The following is a 16,495-nucleotide window of genomic DNA, read 5'->3' on the forward strand; positions in this document are numbered from 1 at the left end:
GCTCCACTTGTATGCTGGATGTCTTTCTTGATGCAGACCTGAAGGGTTTTGTGTGTCCTCCCAGGGATGAACCAGAGATCTCTCTATGTTAAGTGAATGTGTAAACAGCAAAACAATATAATGACTACAATTTAAATTTACATTTTCCCCCATTAAATAATCAGCAAGTGAGTTCACAAACTCATTAGAAAAGTAATTTATTGGGGGGCCGTTTCCCCACAAACTTCTGTACAACTAGAAGTCTTCTATGCAGGAGCCTTGCAGGGGCTGACAAAGCGTTCAGCCCCTACTGGCTATTAAAAGTAAGGCAGCTTTAGAGCGCTTCTCTGCTGGCTACACTTTTCAGATGCACAACCTGGGTCCATTTAAATAATGTCTATGATAATTAAAAAAAAGAGAATTTAGAAAAAATAATGTGTACCTTTACAAACAAAGTCTGCTGAAAAAAAATCACATTTTAATCATTACTGTTGCATTATCGGACTTTTATTTTGAAGCAAAAATTATACTTTGAAGGGACTCGATTTTACAACCGGAAGAGGTCTTTTTCACTTCCCCTAAATTACTTTTAGACCAAACAGCTACATCGCACGGGGTTCTGAGAAGTTACACCGAATACGAGTTTTTTCAGTTTTGCATAGCCAGTAAATAGCGAGGCTTTGGGTTGAAAACAGAGATGGTAAGTGTGTTTTATTTTACATCTAAAGAGCTAATAATTCTCAGTTTAGGCCACAACTAGCTTGTGCTAATCACACACAGCTAAGCTAATAAGCTTCGAGGCTAACGCTTTGCTATTCTTATCAAACACGCATTTTTGCCCACCGCTTCGTTGTTTCTTAAAACTTAATTTCACCATCTAATCAAATTACATATTTCTATTAATGTGAGATGTGGCTGAAGTAACGTTATGGTGGATGTTTTGTAAAAGACTGATGAAGTCGGTGGTCTGCAGCTGAATGACCATCCTTACACTGGTGTTGGAAAATGTCTGGGCAGAAGGTTACACAAGTCTCAAAAACTCGCAAAAAACTCGCATCAGCTGCCCAATTAAGGTGCTTTGGTTTGACACAGAGAAACTACGTGGTGGTGTGTATTAAACATTATCAATCATTTTACAGTCGCACACAATTTTGCTTGTCCAACCAACCAAGAGACCAGAGGGCCGCACATACGCTGACTATGAGTCAGTTAATGAATGCATGGAGGGTGAGTCTGTTTAATGTTTTCATTCATAAATCATCTCGCAGTTTTTTTAAATATTTACTTTCAGTGTAACTAGTAGTAGCAGCAGATGCAATTTTATTGAATTCATCATCTATTGTGATTCCTCATTCTTTTAAAGGATATTTTTCTCATAGTAAATACATACGAATGATAGGCCAGTGAATAATAAATTAATCCTGGTACCAAGTATTGTCTGTGTATGGGATTATGTGGTTCATCTTAATTTGTGGAGAAAAAAACAAAAACCCAGACTGACAGTAATCACTTTCTAGTTTCTGGAAAGTAAAAAAGAAAACATGAGAAAAGACATATATATTAATTATGTGACTCTCTTTAAACTATGGACTCAGGAAACAAAATTCTTTTATGTCAACTAGGGCTGGGCCATATTATACCGTTCACGGTAATACCGGTATAATGTTAGGCAACGATAGGAAAATGAAATATCGTGATAGAATATGAGTAAAACGCGCATGCGCAGTTCCTTTGTTTTCATACGCACATGGCCGATTGTTGAGTGAAACAAATGAACCAGAATTGGTTTGTAAAAAATGGTGCAACTTCAGTGATGTGGAACTGGTTTGGTGTTTGTTCGTCAGATACACGACAAAGCACATTTTTTTGCAGAACATGCAAGCGGCTGTTGTTATTGTCGTATTTGTCGGACTAAGATGCTCTTAAATCTGGGAGTAATCTGTGTCCTAAACTCCGTATACTTCAGGTCAAACAACACTGCAGCATCACTGAGAGTTAAAAACTGTCTAAATTCTTTCATCTTTAATAAAACGATCAGCATTGCTGCTTTACCAGGTGTAACTATGAAGTTTAACTTCCAGGCATCCATGAAAACAAAATTTATTACATTTAACGAGTTAGAAGTTAGCAGGAAGTTAGCTAGCGGAAGTTAGCTCGCTAGTTTCGCTAGTTACCTAAGCATGATATTGCATGTTCTGACTGAGAGATTTCTGAAAAAATTCAAATGTACAGCTCTGCTATCACTTCCAACATAAATGAAGACAGGAAACTAAACAGCAGTGACATTTGTAGGGTTACTGAAGTTGGGCTAGCTGGTATATAATGATGTGCTACGTGATCGCTAGCGACACAGCTATGTTAGCATAACATAAACAGTGAAGCTGGAGGACGAACACTAACACTTTTCCACTTATAAAAGTTAACGTTAAGGTTCCTGATAGTTAGAGACAAATTCAGTCGCATGGCAGGATGCTGTAAACGGACCAAACTTCAGTCAGGAGAACAACTGAGATAATCCATCCGCAATACGAGGTTAGTCATTAATATACTGCAACAACATGGGAATAGAGCAGCTACCAGAGAATTCAACATTAATGAATCAATGGTACAGAAGTGGAGGAAGCAAGAATGAGTTGAATAAAGTTTGATTTATCTGACTGCTTTGTTTCGCTTAATGTGCCTTATAATCCCGTGCACCTTATGGTCCGAAAAATGCGTACTGCACACTGCAGTTTAATGTTGCAAAGCACCTCTTTTTAACTTCAGTGGATATTATACATGGTTATGCTCAGGATATGTCAGCCCATTTCTACTGGAAATGCCTTTTAGTTAAACTTTCAGCAAGGAATTTGCATTTGCACTGTTACATTTTTATAAAGCTTTAATGTACATAAAAACCAGCTTCTTGTTTAAGTGAAAATAAATGGAAGGTTGTCTTTTTGCGCTAGTAATGTTGTGGAGTTGTATTTTGTCTCGCATCAATTATATCGTCAGTTATATCGTTATCGCAAATTTTCAAATGTATATCGTGATAAATATTTTTGGCCATATCGCCCTGCTCTAATGTCAACATCATTTTTATATAGCACAAATAACATGTAAACTTGTGCTTACTATAAAAGTTTAAAAATAACATCAAAAAAACTTAGTAAAAAAATAAAGAATTCAAAGGTTTTATACCTGTTTTTGAATGTTGACACAGCTCTAATTGACCTCAGGTCAGCAGGCAGCTTGTCCCAAAGAACAGGGTGACTGTGACTGAAAGCGCTCTCAGCACACAGACTAAAAGTATACACTGGAAACCATTTGCTTTACATTAATGGGTTTTGAACTGCAGTTGAGCTCTATTGAACAGAGATTAATCAAGGTTCACTTACACAAAGAATAATCATTAGTATGATATTCAGAACTGACTGCGATTAAAAATACGTACATTTACTCAAGTTAAGCATTCCGTAGTAATGGGGTTATCATATACCTTTTAATGCCTTTATTATCTGTTGTGTGTCTTGAACTGCAGTATACACACAGTATACAGATTCAGACTACTGTATTAATCCCAGAGGAAATGATGTGGTCACTGTTGCTTCAAGACAGTAAGACCAGTAAATAACAGATTAACGTACCAGTTAAATATAAGGTATTTCAAAATAGCTCTAATAAATACAGATACAAATACAGAAAGTGACGCCAAAGGTTTCTTTGTTTTCACTTATTACTTTATTCCCTTTATTAGGGCCTCTTTATTTATCTTGTCTTTCTCTTTCAGTGATTACTGCACACTGTAAAGTCTATGTAAATTACGCTTGTTTTTTGCTGTTTTAGCTTTTTCCTGTGGATTGCATTTTGTTGTTGTTGTTTTTGCTTCCATTCAGCATGTCATTTGCCTCTTCCCCAGGTGTTTGCAAAATGTATGAAGAGCACCTCAAGAGGATGAATCCAAACAGTCCCTCCATTACTTATGACATTAGTCAGTTGTTCGACTTTATTGATGACTTGGCAGATCTGAGCTGTCTTGTGTAAGTATAATTAGCTGTGTATGAATTTGAATGCAACACAACATTCCCTTTGGATGCATTGGTCACGTTTCAATAAAATATTTTACTTTTTATACAGATACAGAGCTGACACTCAAACATATCAACCATACAACAAAGACTGGATTAAGGAGAAGATATACGTCCTCTTACGGCGTCAGGCTCAGCAAGCTGCAAAGTCAGTTTGACAGGGGGAATTATTTCATATTGTACCAAACATGAGGAAGAGAGATTGGGGGGGAAAATTGGGGGATGTGAAAAAATTTGGGGATTTTCTTTTTGGAAATGTCATCCTTGGCAGCATGTGTTTGTAATTTTTAACGCAAAGCCCTTTTCAGACATGGTTCCACCACTGTGCTTAAGTGACGGCACTTTTTCCATTCAGGCCACTTTTTGCAGTTTCATTCAGACACGTAAGCTCTTTTCACATGTGCACTGCAGCCTGAAGTCTTTCTTGACATTACCTGAGAGAGGTGCATGTAAGAACACAAAGGTGTGATGCAGTTGGATTGGACATTGAATGGATTTCAGCCAGGAACAAAATTCATGTAATTTGCATAGGAACTTAGTCATATTATAGTCATATTGTGTCCTTTCTATAGGATCATGCAGCTCCCTCACCTAAACCACATGGAAGGCTTGCTTTTGTGTTACATGTGAGAAAGAAATTTACACAATGTCCTGATGTGCCTGTTCCAACATTTTAAGTTTGTGTGTGAAAACAGCTATACTGGCAACTGTGGCAAAAGTGTCATTGATCTCGCAGGACATTTGCCATACATGAATTCATTCGTATTCATTACCTTTTGGAAGTAATACATAAAAAAATCTGATGAGGTTAGTAATTTAATTATGAATCTGATGTGTGCCATCAAAAAAGACTACATGTATGAAAAGGGCTTCTTTTCTTTTTCTTTGTAAAGACTGCATTGCCCATTTTAACAAAGGGAATGTTTTCACATTGTTTTCATTGGCAAAAGAGGTTTGGAATAATTGGGGTGAAACTGTACATTTTGGGCTTTATACTGAAAAATTGGGTCATGGTTGGGAACCTGCATGTTTAAGTTGTTACACTATGATGGGAAGAATGGAGAAATACTCCACGAGGTAGAAAAACTTTTTTTGTGTGTGTGTTTTTCAGTTTCCCTAAAAGTTATGTGAATTTTATTTCATTCCTGGGTGGTTGAATTTCAAGACGTTGTGGACTTTGAAAGCAGCCGTTTTATTTTTGAAGTAGATCAGTGGCTGAAGACTGATGATCACATGATGACCCAGGATATTTGTTACTATAATTAATGGACGTTTTTGAGTTTTCATTATGTTTTAAAAGCCCACCATTGTGATATAAAACGTTTTTGTAATTCTGCTGTGTTGCATAACAACTGATTTCAACTCTGCATTTCTGTTTTCTTTTATTGAAACAAAATAAACGATTGTTTCTGACTGGTGTCCACTCGTGTATATGCGACCATTAGTGCGATGAACACTGAATTTTTATACACAATGATAGTGTGACTGGCAGGTGAGTATCGCAAAAGTTAGACCCATTCATGCTGGACGTGGCCTCAAATACAGTTTATTTTCTCTGTTACTGTCTCTTTAAATGTGGCGGGCTGCCCTGTTGTTGCCGTGCTGGAAACCCCGTACTGACTGTGAAGGGACCCAAGATGGCTGAATACTCACGGGGGGCACTTAGCAATTATCTGAGCAAGACATCGGCAATGAATGGCAAATAGCAGTATAATGTAAAGCGTAACCTTCAAGTAATTATACGACTCCAGTTTGTTGGTTTGCACAGTTTTGGGGATGCATGAGTAAGAGTAAGGAGAGAGTGGTCTCTCCGCGGCCCCGAGCCAGAACATGGCGGAACACTTGGGAAAGAAATAGCAGCTAACGTTAGCTAGCTGGCGTATTATTTAAAGAAGAATAGAAACATTGTTCCAGGCTTAAAACGGGTGTCTGTTGTCCGCAAGTATAAAGTAATGTTATCGACAGCTAACTCTATAGTTAATCTGCTTCAAATGGTAGTTTAACATTGGATATGTGGAGCATAGGTACTTAGCGTACTAGCTAGCGAGTTAACTCGTAAGGGTTGATAGCTAACGTTACCTGTAAGCGTACAAGCTGTACATATAAGCAGGAGTGTTTCGTGAGCCAGTCATCGTAATATCTGCTTCTTTTTCAGTACTCTGTTCTCAGCTGTATATTGCAGTGACATTCGTTGTTTTGTCGTTTAACGCGTAAGATAACGACGTCCTCCGCTCTTTAATTTTGTCGTTAGCTTCCTACAATGGTTTGTACGCGGAGTCTGCGTGGCGCCTTGCCTATAGCGCTGGCAGTGTAAGTTTTGAGGCAGCTCGTCAAGAAATGCGAGATATTGCAGTAGTAATTTTAACAATTATTGCGGAATCCTGCTGGAAACTTGTTGAGGCGATCCACTTTTAAGTTGCTTTTAGAACTTATCCTAAGTGACCCCCCGCCGATTCATATTTAGTTAATACTCTTGTAGAAGTGAGCAGCTGTAAAAAGTGAATTGAAGTTGTGGCGTTACTAGGTGAAGAAAGCACCCCGTAAAAGGCCCGGAAGGGGAGAACGGGTTACAAGAAACTGCCAGGATGACGGACACTCGTCGGCGAGTCAAAGTCTATACCCTCAATGAGGACAGACAGTGGGATGACCGTGGGACCGGGCACGTCTCGTCGGGCTATGTGGAGCGCTTGAAAGGCACGTCTCTCCTGGTGCGAGCAGAGAGCGATGGTAAGCGAACGCAGGAATACCACACGAAGATTGTAGTAGCTCAGTTATTAGTACAAAAACAAGACGTTCCGCACTCATTTTAACCACCTGTATCACCTGAAATTTGTACACGTATTACTTATTTGAAGCAAATGCAGTAACCTACAATTTTGGGCTACCTTTGTTTTAAACCTGACAGGTTCCCTTCTGCTGGAGTCCAAAATTAACCCAAACACAGCCTACCAGAAACAACAGGTCAGTACATAACATGATGAACATCCAAAACTGATTTTTTCCCCCCCCATTCTGCTCTGTTTATTGTAAATTGGCTTTGTTTTTCTTTTGAAAAGGACACATTGATAGTGTGGTCAGAGGCTGAAAATTATGATCTAGCACTCAGTTTCCAGGAGAAGGCTGGCTGTGATGAAATCTGGGAGAAAATATGCCAGGTTAGTGTACTTAATTTGTGTGGGTTTGAGTTTTTCATCTCCATTAGTTTGTGGGTTTGATGCTATTTGTGTTCCTGGTGATCCCTTATGTAGTTACATCCTGAGGTGCTAATATGTTTGTCCGCACTTGTGTTTTATTAAGGTGCAGGGAAAGGACCCTTCAGTTGACATCACACAGGATGTGGTGGACGAATCGGAGGAGGAGCGTTTTGATGACATGTCATCCCCAGGTTTGGAATTACCACCATGCGAACTGAACCGTTTGGAGGACCTGGCCGAGTTGGTGGCCTCTTCTCTCCCATCACCACTGCGGCGTGAAAAACTAGCACTGGCTGTGGAGAATGAAGGCTATATTCGCAAGCTCCTGGAATTGTTCCGTGTTTGTGAGGATTTGGAGAACAGAGAGGGACTGCACCACCTGTATGAAATAATGAAAGGCATCTTCCTGCTGAATCGTACTGCACTCTTTGAGGTGATGTTTTCTGATGAGTGCATAATGGACGTCATTGGTTGCCTGGAGTTTGACCCAGCACTCCCGCAGCCAAGGCGGCATCGTGAGTTTCTCACTAAAACAGCCCGGTTTAAGGAGGTGATCCCCATCTCTGATCCTGAACTGCGTCAGAAAATTCACCAGACATATCGGGTGCAGTATATTCAGGATATGGTGCTGCCCACGCCCTCTGTTTTTGAGGAAAACATGCTGTCCACCTTGCACTCCTTCATCTTTTTCAACAAGGTGGAGATTGTGGGCATGCTACAGGTGAGATAAGCAGACATGTAGTAGTATGATCTAACAGTATGGGGTTGTTGTTTTTACTTTGTATAAACACTACATTTTAAACAAATGGTTTAATTGAAGCAAGTGTTATAAATAGGTAAACTTGTGAATATACTGTAATCCTCACAAAGGAGAATTTCTTTTATGAAATGTTAGTGAGCCTCAAATTACAGTAATTATAGGATTGTACATTGGTTTTATTTTTGACTGATTGTACTTTTACCCTGTCTGAGATTGTCTGGCACCCTTTTATGATCATGTGACCTTTGTGTTTTTATCCTGTGTCAACTCAGCATTGTTTATGTATGGCTGTCTCCATGGAGGCACAGTAGTGTTGTGTAAATCTGTTATGCTGCGCTAGAGGAAAACTGAAACGGGCACATTGTTGACTCTGGTGTTCTTTGCTATATCACGCTCTGAAGTCAAACACTACAGATATGAGTCTTTGCTTCCTTAATTAGCATAAGGCAGGCAAGCTTAAATCAAACCGTTCACTAACCAAGGTTTTAAAAAATATTTAAAGTGGTAGTAGATGTCATTGAATGAGATGGTGTTTTCAGCATAAACATATCAAAAGTATTTTTATGACCAGATCACATTGTTTATGCTCCAAATTTCTCATTGACAAACATGATGCAATTCACTTTTGTTTTCTGTGTAATTATGTTGGCCTTGTACTATTGTAAACCAATAACAGCTTTGTAACTTGTGAAAATTGGGTGTCTGTCATACATTGACATATTAATCATACTCTTAATACTGACTTCTAAAATCTCATCTCCCTTTTTTGATGTCAGGACGATGAGAAGTTCCTGACAGACCTCTTTGCACAGCTAACAGATGAGGCCACAGATGATGACAAAAGACACGAACTGGTATACCAGAATTTAATAATTTATTTATTTAAAGTTGTTGCAGTCACAAACTCTTAAGATCTTTGTTTTGTTGACCTCTCTTTGTTTATTCCTTTTAGGTAAACTTCCTAAAGGAGTTCTGTGCATTCTCTCAAACATTACAACCTCAAAACAGGGATGCTTTCTTCAAGACATTATCAAACATGGGCATTCTACCTGCACTAGAGGTTATTCTGGTAAGTCCAGTGGCATTAATCTCAGATGAATAGTTTTGTGGTTTTCTCGCACTAAAATAATTTGTCTGTTGACGTCAGTAGCTTTGGTGATGTTGCAGCCTTTTGCATTTTGATCATGGGTGATGCCTTCAACTTTCTGATGCAATAAAATTGAATTAAGGGACATACTAGTAGTATGTCCCTTAATTCTATAACAACAAAATCTTCTTTTTTTGTTATAATGATCTATAATTATTCTATTAAAAAATAACTGGAACATGCTAGTTTGCTCATTACATTTATTTTTTGCTGAACAGTACTTGAAGGTTGCCAGGGCATACCACAGGAACACCTAGTTGAGAAAGCAGAATCAGACTCCAGCATGTGATATCTGTAGCATTAAATGTGTTGTGACTGAGAAGATAGCACATTTCTTTTGTATGCATCCCTTGTCAAAAATAAATTTCAATTAAGTTTTATTTTTTCTTTTAGTTAACTCGTGTGTTTAACTTCTCACATGGAATTTGAGTTTAAATGGGCTTAAAAGAAGTGCTATGTGATAAACACTGAGGCTTAACATACATTGAACATGCATGCAGTTAGTCATCAAAGTTGTGGTTTCAGGGCATGATGGGCTTTTTGGCTAGTAAGCTAATAAGATTTTTTTTTTTTTTTTGGTGGTGGTACAATTCATATTATCTGCTTGTAAAGTGTATGTGAGGAAGGTCAGGAAAGACCTTCTGCTCATATAGCCATTGGGTTAATGGGGATTCACTGTCCAAAGAATTTGTTAGACATTACAAGAACTACTAAAGTGCAACCATGAGTCAAACTCGAGCTTAATGATTACTATTGTGAGTTAAAGCAAGGTCAGGCACTAAAGCAGAGAGATTTACAGATTTTAAAGTGTTTTCTTGGGGAATGGGGGAAAAAAAGGGGGGTGGGCAACTTGATTAACTTTACATGGGGAAACCAGTTTAGCACCTCACAAAATGGCAACAATAATGCGTAAACGTGCAATTGAGGTGTCCTTTCACTGTATGGGTCTTTTCTCTATAATTTGCCACTGACCTTTTTATTTTTGTTATGTTTAAATCGATAGTTTTTGTTCTTGAAATCTTGAGTTGGGTTTTGAATTGTTTGCTCTCACTATATCGATACAATTACATGTACTTCTTAAACCTGTGCACACAAGCTGAGTTTGAAGCTGATCATGACTTTTGTTTTCATTATATCACTCTTGATTTTATCAGAGAGAGAAACAAAGGTTGTTCCTTTTTTAAAAGTTATTACTTTTGAACAATTTTAAAGTACATTTCAAAATTTCCTGGCGTGCAAATCGAAAATCTGCTGATAAATATAATAAATAGATTTATTTTGAAAAGGGAATGGACGATGTTCAGGTGCGTGGGGCAGCCACAGATATCTTCTCTTATCTGGTGGAATACAACCCCTCCATGGTACGAGAGTTCGTCATGCAGGAATCACAGCAGAATGATGATGTGAGTATATACACAAAGGCAACATGATAAATAGGAATGATGTCCATTTATCACAATGATGCACATAAACTAAAACTTATTTGCCTTTCAGGACATCCTCTTGATCAACCTGATCATAGAGCACATGATCTGTGACACAGACCCAGAGCTTGGTGGTGCAGTGCAGTTAATGGGTCTGCTGCGAACTCTGGTGGATCCAGAGAATATGCTTGCTACTGCAAATGTGAGTGTGAATGCTGCTTTTACATAGTTTCCACTATGTATGTATGTACTATTTACACTGACTGTAAAACAAACAAAAATCAAAACAAAACAAAATAAGTCCATTGCGCAGATAAGAGTTGGCTTTCAAAATGTGTAAGTGCTTAAATACAAAAGAGAACAAATGTTATGTCTGTGGGTTCTTGCGCTTTGGACAAAGACAATAGTCCTATCAGTAAAAAAAAAAAAAAAGAAGGCAGATTTCCTTGTTAATCAAGTTACTGTCTAGTAACTGAAAACATCACTGCCACCAATTCAACAGGTTGGCCAGGATATCTGCAGCTTCACTTTCTTGCTTGTAATTCTTTTGAACTGGAGTGAAAAGCTCAAGTACATTTTAAAAATTTAGCAATTCAGCAAAGTATCTGTTTCCTTATTTTTATTTTATTTTTTACAGAAAACAGAAAAAACTGAGTTTCTGAGCTTCTTCTACAAGCACTGTATGCATGTTTTATCAGCTCCACTACTGGCCAACACCACGGAAGAAAAACCTAGCAAAGGTACCGAGTTTTTGTTAGATTTCTTTTTTTTAATCTACAAGTTTTTATGTTGCTAGCTTTCTCACGTTCTTTCTTTCCTCCTTTAGATGACTTTCAAACATCCCAGTTGCTGGCCTTGATTTTGGAGCTGCTAACATTTTGTGTTGAGCATCACACCTATCACATCAAGAACTACATCATCAACAAGGATATTCTCAGGAGGGTATTGGTGCTCACAGCCTCCCGGCATGCTTTCCTGGCTCTATGTAAGTCACAGTTCTTCCAACTATATCTGTCAAAGTAGAGAACGATACAATTAAAGTCTGTTTGACAAATAAGGACATCTATTGCTTAATATTGAACATTGTGTTTCTCCCTGCACAGGCGCCCTGCGTTTCATGCGAAGAATTATTGGTCTAAAGGATGAATTCTACAATCGCTACATCATGAGAAATTTTCTCTTTGAACCTGTCATCAAGGCCTTCCTCAATAACGGCTCACGCTACAATCTCATGAACTCTGCTATTATTGAGATGTTTGAGTATGTTCGTGTGGTGAGTATTTTTCATACCAAAATTTAATAGGTAAACAACAGTATATATTTAACACAAAAGAACCTTGAGCGACATGATCAGCATATAAATGATGTCAGAGCGCCATAATAGCGGTCTGTACATCTCATGGTTAACTTGGTTTGGGAAGCTGGAAGGAAAAATATGTTTGGTTTCACTTGTGTTACTGATTTTTGTTCCTGTTTTTTATTGCTTCTGCTTCTCACATTTGAAGAGCCTGAAAAACCTGTACTGAAAAAACTGGTCATGTCTTACAGGTTTAAAAAACCAATGTATGGCTAACTGATGTGCAAACATAGCTGTAATTATTTGTTAGGCATTAAAAACGTATTCTCTCTATCTTAAGTGATTTTATATTTAATCAGAGGAACTGATATGTGTACGATGTCAAACTAAATCCCTAAAAGTTTACAAGTATTGAGTCCATTCAAACCAAACTGTGACGTGTTTTAAGGTTGTTTGGTTCTGACCAAAACAATCATGCCCAAGACTTTTGAGTGGTGAAGTTAGCTTGGGGTTTTGTCAATGCAAAAACAAAGCAAACAACAGAAGAAAAAGCTACAGGTTTACAAACTCATCACCTGATTTAGACCAGAGTAAAGGAACTATAGGTCTGAAAATGCTCAGTCCAGTTGTTATGTGTGCATTCATTAGAATTAGTTCTAATCTGCCTTTTGTATTTCCCTCATTGGCTTCTTTCCAACTTTTTTTTTCCCACTCTGCTTTATCGAAAACTGTAAACTGCCCATCTTTTTCTCTTTCCATACTTTCCCCCTCTGCTACCATTTCTGTGTTCTCCGCTCCCGATTGCCATTGCTCCCAGGAGGATGTGAAGTCTCTAACGGCTCATATAATAGAGAACTACTGGAAGGCTCTTGAGGATGTGGACTACGTCCAGACATTTAAAGGCCTAAAACTGCGGTATGAACAACAACGAGAAAGGCAGGACAACCCCAAACTTGATAGGTAAGAAGATTTTGTCTTGACTGCTGCCTTTATCTAATTATGTATTGACAGACAATGTTTGTCTGACACTAAATGGAAAAAGTGCGTGTGACATCTTGAATGACTAATTTTGATGAATTTTTTTTTTTCATGAATTGTTTTTTTCTGAAGGCAGCTTTGTTGAGTCATAGTGCTATTTTGAGCTGCTGTGTTGTAAATCGTGCCCAGTTTATATTCTTTTGAAACGCATCCTTACACTTGTATTTCACCAACTGTACAAAAGCAAGTTTCCACTTATAGAGAAGGTTTTGCAACTTAACGCAGTCTAACCGTTTATAGTTAAGCAATAGACCAGTTGATCATCTATGACTCTTAAAGCGAAACTGGATGGGTTTGTTTTGTTAATCTGTAATACTTCTGTTAAATTTCATGTTATAAAATATCGACTTAATTTTTAAACGAATGTGGTGTATGTTTTATAACAGCTTCTTGGGCTATGTGTATACTTCATGTGTATGTGTATACTAATGCAAACCACATGTTTGTGGATTACATTAGTTCTGTAAGAGGAAATTTGACTAACTAAGAGCTTTCAAAGAATAGAAAATCTTTTTTTTTTTCCTGATTGCTGAACTGTGCATTTTCTTTGACAGCATGCGCTCCATCTTGAGGAACCACCGCTTCCGACGTGATGCACGGACGCTGGAGGATGAGGAGGAGATGTGGTTCAATGCAGATGAAGATGACCTTGAGGATGGCGAGGCAGTTGTTCCTCCCTCTGATAAAATGAAGAGTGAGGAAGACCTCATGGAACCAATTAGCAAGTTCATGGAAAGAAAGAAATGTACGTGCAAGGAAACTTGTGATGTTTGGTGGGAAATTGGGGTTGGAAAGAATCCATTCCTTTTGTTAATTATATAAATTAATGTTACTAGCTGATTATTTCTGAAAACGAAGCCCCTGTAAATTTGATACAAGAATAGATTTTATAAAGGGTATTTCAGGGTTATAGATGTAATGGCAAATTTTAGGTGAAAAATACATTGTAATTGGGTTGTCTCGGTTACATTGATAGCTTTAGGTGTAGTCATGGGGAAATCACCAGTGTATATGGTTCTTACATTATTCCTCCCCAGATGAAAGTTGTTTGTTGTTTGTCAGCAAGAAGCAAAAACTACCAAACTGAATTTCCTGAAATTTGCTTGTAAGGTGTTGCAGAGCCAAGATAAGTTAATTTTGATTTTTTTAAAATGGTGCATTGGGCTTTGCACATAATGTGTTCTGTTATTGTCTTGTATGGCATTTTGTAAGGATTCACTCAAAGAAAACTGTTTTCATTTGGTTCAGCATAGCGGTGCCACTCAGAACCAGTTTTTACATGCTGGCTAGGTATATTTATAAGTAGTGAGAGACGCCTAAGAAGGAAAATGTCTTGCAAAAGCCTGTCCTGATTTCTGAGGAGACAATTATATTCACCCCTCCAAAATTTTAAAGAATTTTAATGAGAGAATGACCTTTTCTTTATCACCTCATCATGTTGACCCACAGTGAAAGACTCAGAGGAGAAAGAAGTATTGGGAAAGTCGAGCTTGTCGGGCAGACAGAATCCCAGTTTCAAGCTTTCCTTCTCGGGCTCCACTAAAACCAGCCTCTCCAGCCCTCCTTCATCTGCCTCACTAAACCCAGGTTCTCCAGGATCGCCAGGGTCTCCAGGCTCTCCAGGCTCAGGCGCACGGAGCTCACCCTCCACCACAACTGTAACCACAAAGGTACCTGTCAACATTTTTTTTTTCTTAATGAGCAAAGTTAAAAAAAAAAAAAAAAAGATTTGCACAGTGTTGGCAATGCTTTAAACACTTAAGTGAAGGATTTAGTAAGAAATGAGATTTAGCTATGAATCTTCACACTTATACTGTTAAATTTCTCACAACTCCCCCTCTATTCTTGTTATATAATACAAAAACTGGACATGATAACCATTGTGCCACTGGACTAGGATATTTTTTTCTAGCTGACTTTATTTACATGGTGGAAAAATAGAGGGGGGATGGAGATTATCAGAAAGTGTGTTATTTATGGATTTAATAGATTTCTAAAAATGGAAGACTCGCTGCACAAAATCAGGACAATTAACACCAAATTATATACAAAAATGGGGGGAAAAAATGCAGTGAGTTTAGTAGTTGTGAAGAATTGCATGCAATATTGACATGTATGTGTAATGGGCATATGATTGCTAGTTATAAAGAAAGCAGTGTTGAAACATGTCTGCAAATAATAATTGCAGTTTCTGCAAACTGGGTGTCTCGTTTCTGCTTCAGGGAGGTTTGGTGGGACTTGTGGACTATCCTGATGATGATGATGACGAGGAGGAGGAAGAGGAGGAGGATGGAGAGAGTAAAGAAGACCCTCTGCCACCCTCAAAGAAGTCCAAGCTGAGCTCCTAAAGAAGCGTCACTGTCTCAGCTTGTGCACCGCTCAGGCAGTCTCAGCGCATAGACTTTACACAGGAACGATCAAACTTGTAAACAAATTGAATGAATGAAAACCACCGCTCAGTGTCAACGGGTGGCCACATGAGGAGCAGACTGTGAATGGATCTGAAGGCTCCTCACACTAGTCCAATTCATACAAGTGCCAATCAGGAGACCAGGAGTGGAAAAACCGTCTGAAAATGGGAAGAGACGATTGAAAGTTTGGAGAGGGGAAAAAAATTTCACTCAATAAATCTTCAACGGACTCAAACAGTATGAGCCATGAGTTTGGTAATTTAGCAACTGGAGGAAAAGACCACATACAACACAGACAGAAATCCCAGAGAGCTCGCGGGCTTGGACCATAACCCACTGACCCCCACCTGCCCCCCACTCAGGGAAGGACATCACAGTGGCCCAAACGGGTCGGCCAATTCAGACCTAGAGCCACCACTCGCACCCCCGTCCCCTCCTCAGAATCCACTTCCTTCCTGTTCCTTTCTCCTTCTTTTCTCCCCTGCTCTCTCCCTTCTCTTTGTCTGTTGCTTTTTCTCCCTTTTTAAGTTAGCATATAGGACCAGATGGGAGGCAGCATGTGGCAAAGCGCTGTCCTTGTTGTCATTTGATGATGTCATCAGTGTCGCCGTTCCTCAGCGGACGTTGTTTCTCCGAAGAGGAAAAAAAGCCAGCAGTTTCTTCATTATTTTCTTTTATGTTCTGTATTTGTCACAGTCTTTTTCTTTTTTCTTTTTTTTTTGTAAATGACTACAAAAAAAAGACCTGCCTTTAAATGTTCAGGACGTTTTCAGTCACACTTGAACAGGTTTTTAAAGACCTCAGTAGGTGAGCTAGTTTTACCCTTTTTGCCCTTTGAAACTGCAGATTTTTTGGAGAATTTGTAATCCCGTCTTGATTAAAGATTGAGTGGAATTCTAGATGTGATGAATTTTGTCATATCTTTTGTTTTTCCTTTCTTTTACATGAGTGTACACTAGTTGTTCAGAAAATTTGGGACCATTAAAATGATCTTTGCTGTAAGATGTCCTACTACCCTTTGTTCTAGTAATCAAGTGTTCCTGGCTGCATCTACTTTACTATATATTACAGTTTTTGGCTCCTTGCTAGAAGATGGGTGCCCCTGTTTCTGTAGCGCAGACAGTTCTTTTTGGTTCACAATGGTTCCACAAGCTAGAAGGTCAAACTGAAGAAAGATC

At 38.5% G+C, this 16,495-nt stretch overlaps 2 protein-coding genes across 3 annotated transcripts; both read left to right on the forward strand.

The window, feature by feature from the left end:
* Positions 1 to 527: 527 nt before the first annotated feature.
* On the forward strand, positions 528 to 5,185 carry erh (ERH mRNA splicing and mitosis factor). Its single transcript, XM_004568785.3, has 4 exons — positions 528 to 679; positions 1,119 to 1,206; positions 3,878 to 3,998; positions 4,096 to 5,185. Exons 1-4 carry the CDS (start codon positions 677 to 679, stop codon positions 4,202 to 4,204), a joined length of 321 nt encoding a protein of 106 aa, XP_004568842.1. The 5' UTR covers positions 528 to 676; the 3' UTR covers positions 4,205 to 5,185.
* A 455-nt stretch (positions 5,186 to 5,640) lies between these two features.
* On the forward strand, positions 5,641 to 16,319 carry smek1 (SMEK homolog 1, suppressor of mek1 (Dictyostelium)). 2 transcript variants are annotated; one of them, XM_014414601.3, is made up of 15 exons: positions 5,641 to 6,773; positions 6,952 to 7,007; positions 7,103 to 7,201; positions 7,344 to 7,961; positions 8,777 to 8,854; positions 8,953 to 9,069; positions 10,434 to 10,550; positions 10,642 to 10,773; positions 11,209 to 11,311; positions 11,398 to 11,556; positions 11,675 to 11,844; positions 12,686 to 12,828; positions 13,461 to 13,651; positions 14,356 to 14,576; positions 15,129 to 16,319. In XM_014414601.3, the coding sequence occupies exons 1-15, from the start codon at positions 6,632 to 6,634 to the stop codon at positions 15,252 to 15,254; spliced, it is 2,472 nt and encodes an 823-aa protein (XP_014270087.1). In that variant the 5' UTR covers positions 5,641 to 6,631; the 3' UTR covers positions 15,255 to 16,319. The 2 variants fall into 2 exon arrangements, with proteins under 2 accessions (XP_014270087.1, XP_014270088.1); XM_014414602.3 differs by having other exon boundaries at positions 12,689 to 12,828.
* The last annotated feature ends 176 nt before the right edge of the window (positions 16,320 to 16,495 follow it).

Source organism: Maylandia zebra, linkage group LG15 (assembly GCF_041146795.1).
Source record: "Maylandia zebra isolate NMK-2024a linkage group LG15, Mzebra_GT3a, whole genome shotgun sequence".
Lineage (NCBI taxonomy): Eukaryota > Metazoa > Chordata > Actinopteri > Cichliformes > Cichlidae > Maylandia > Maylandia zebra.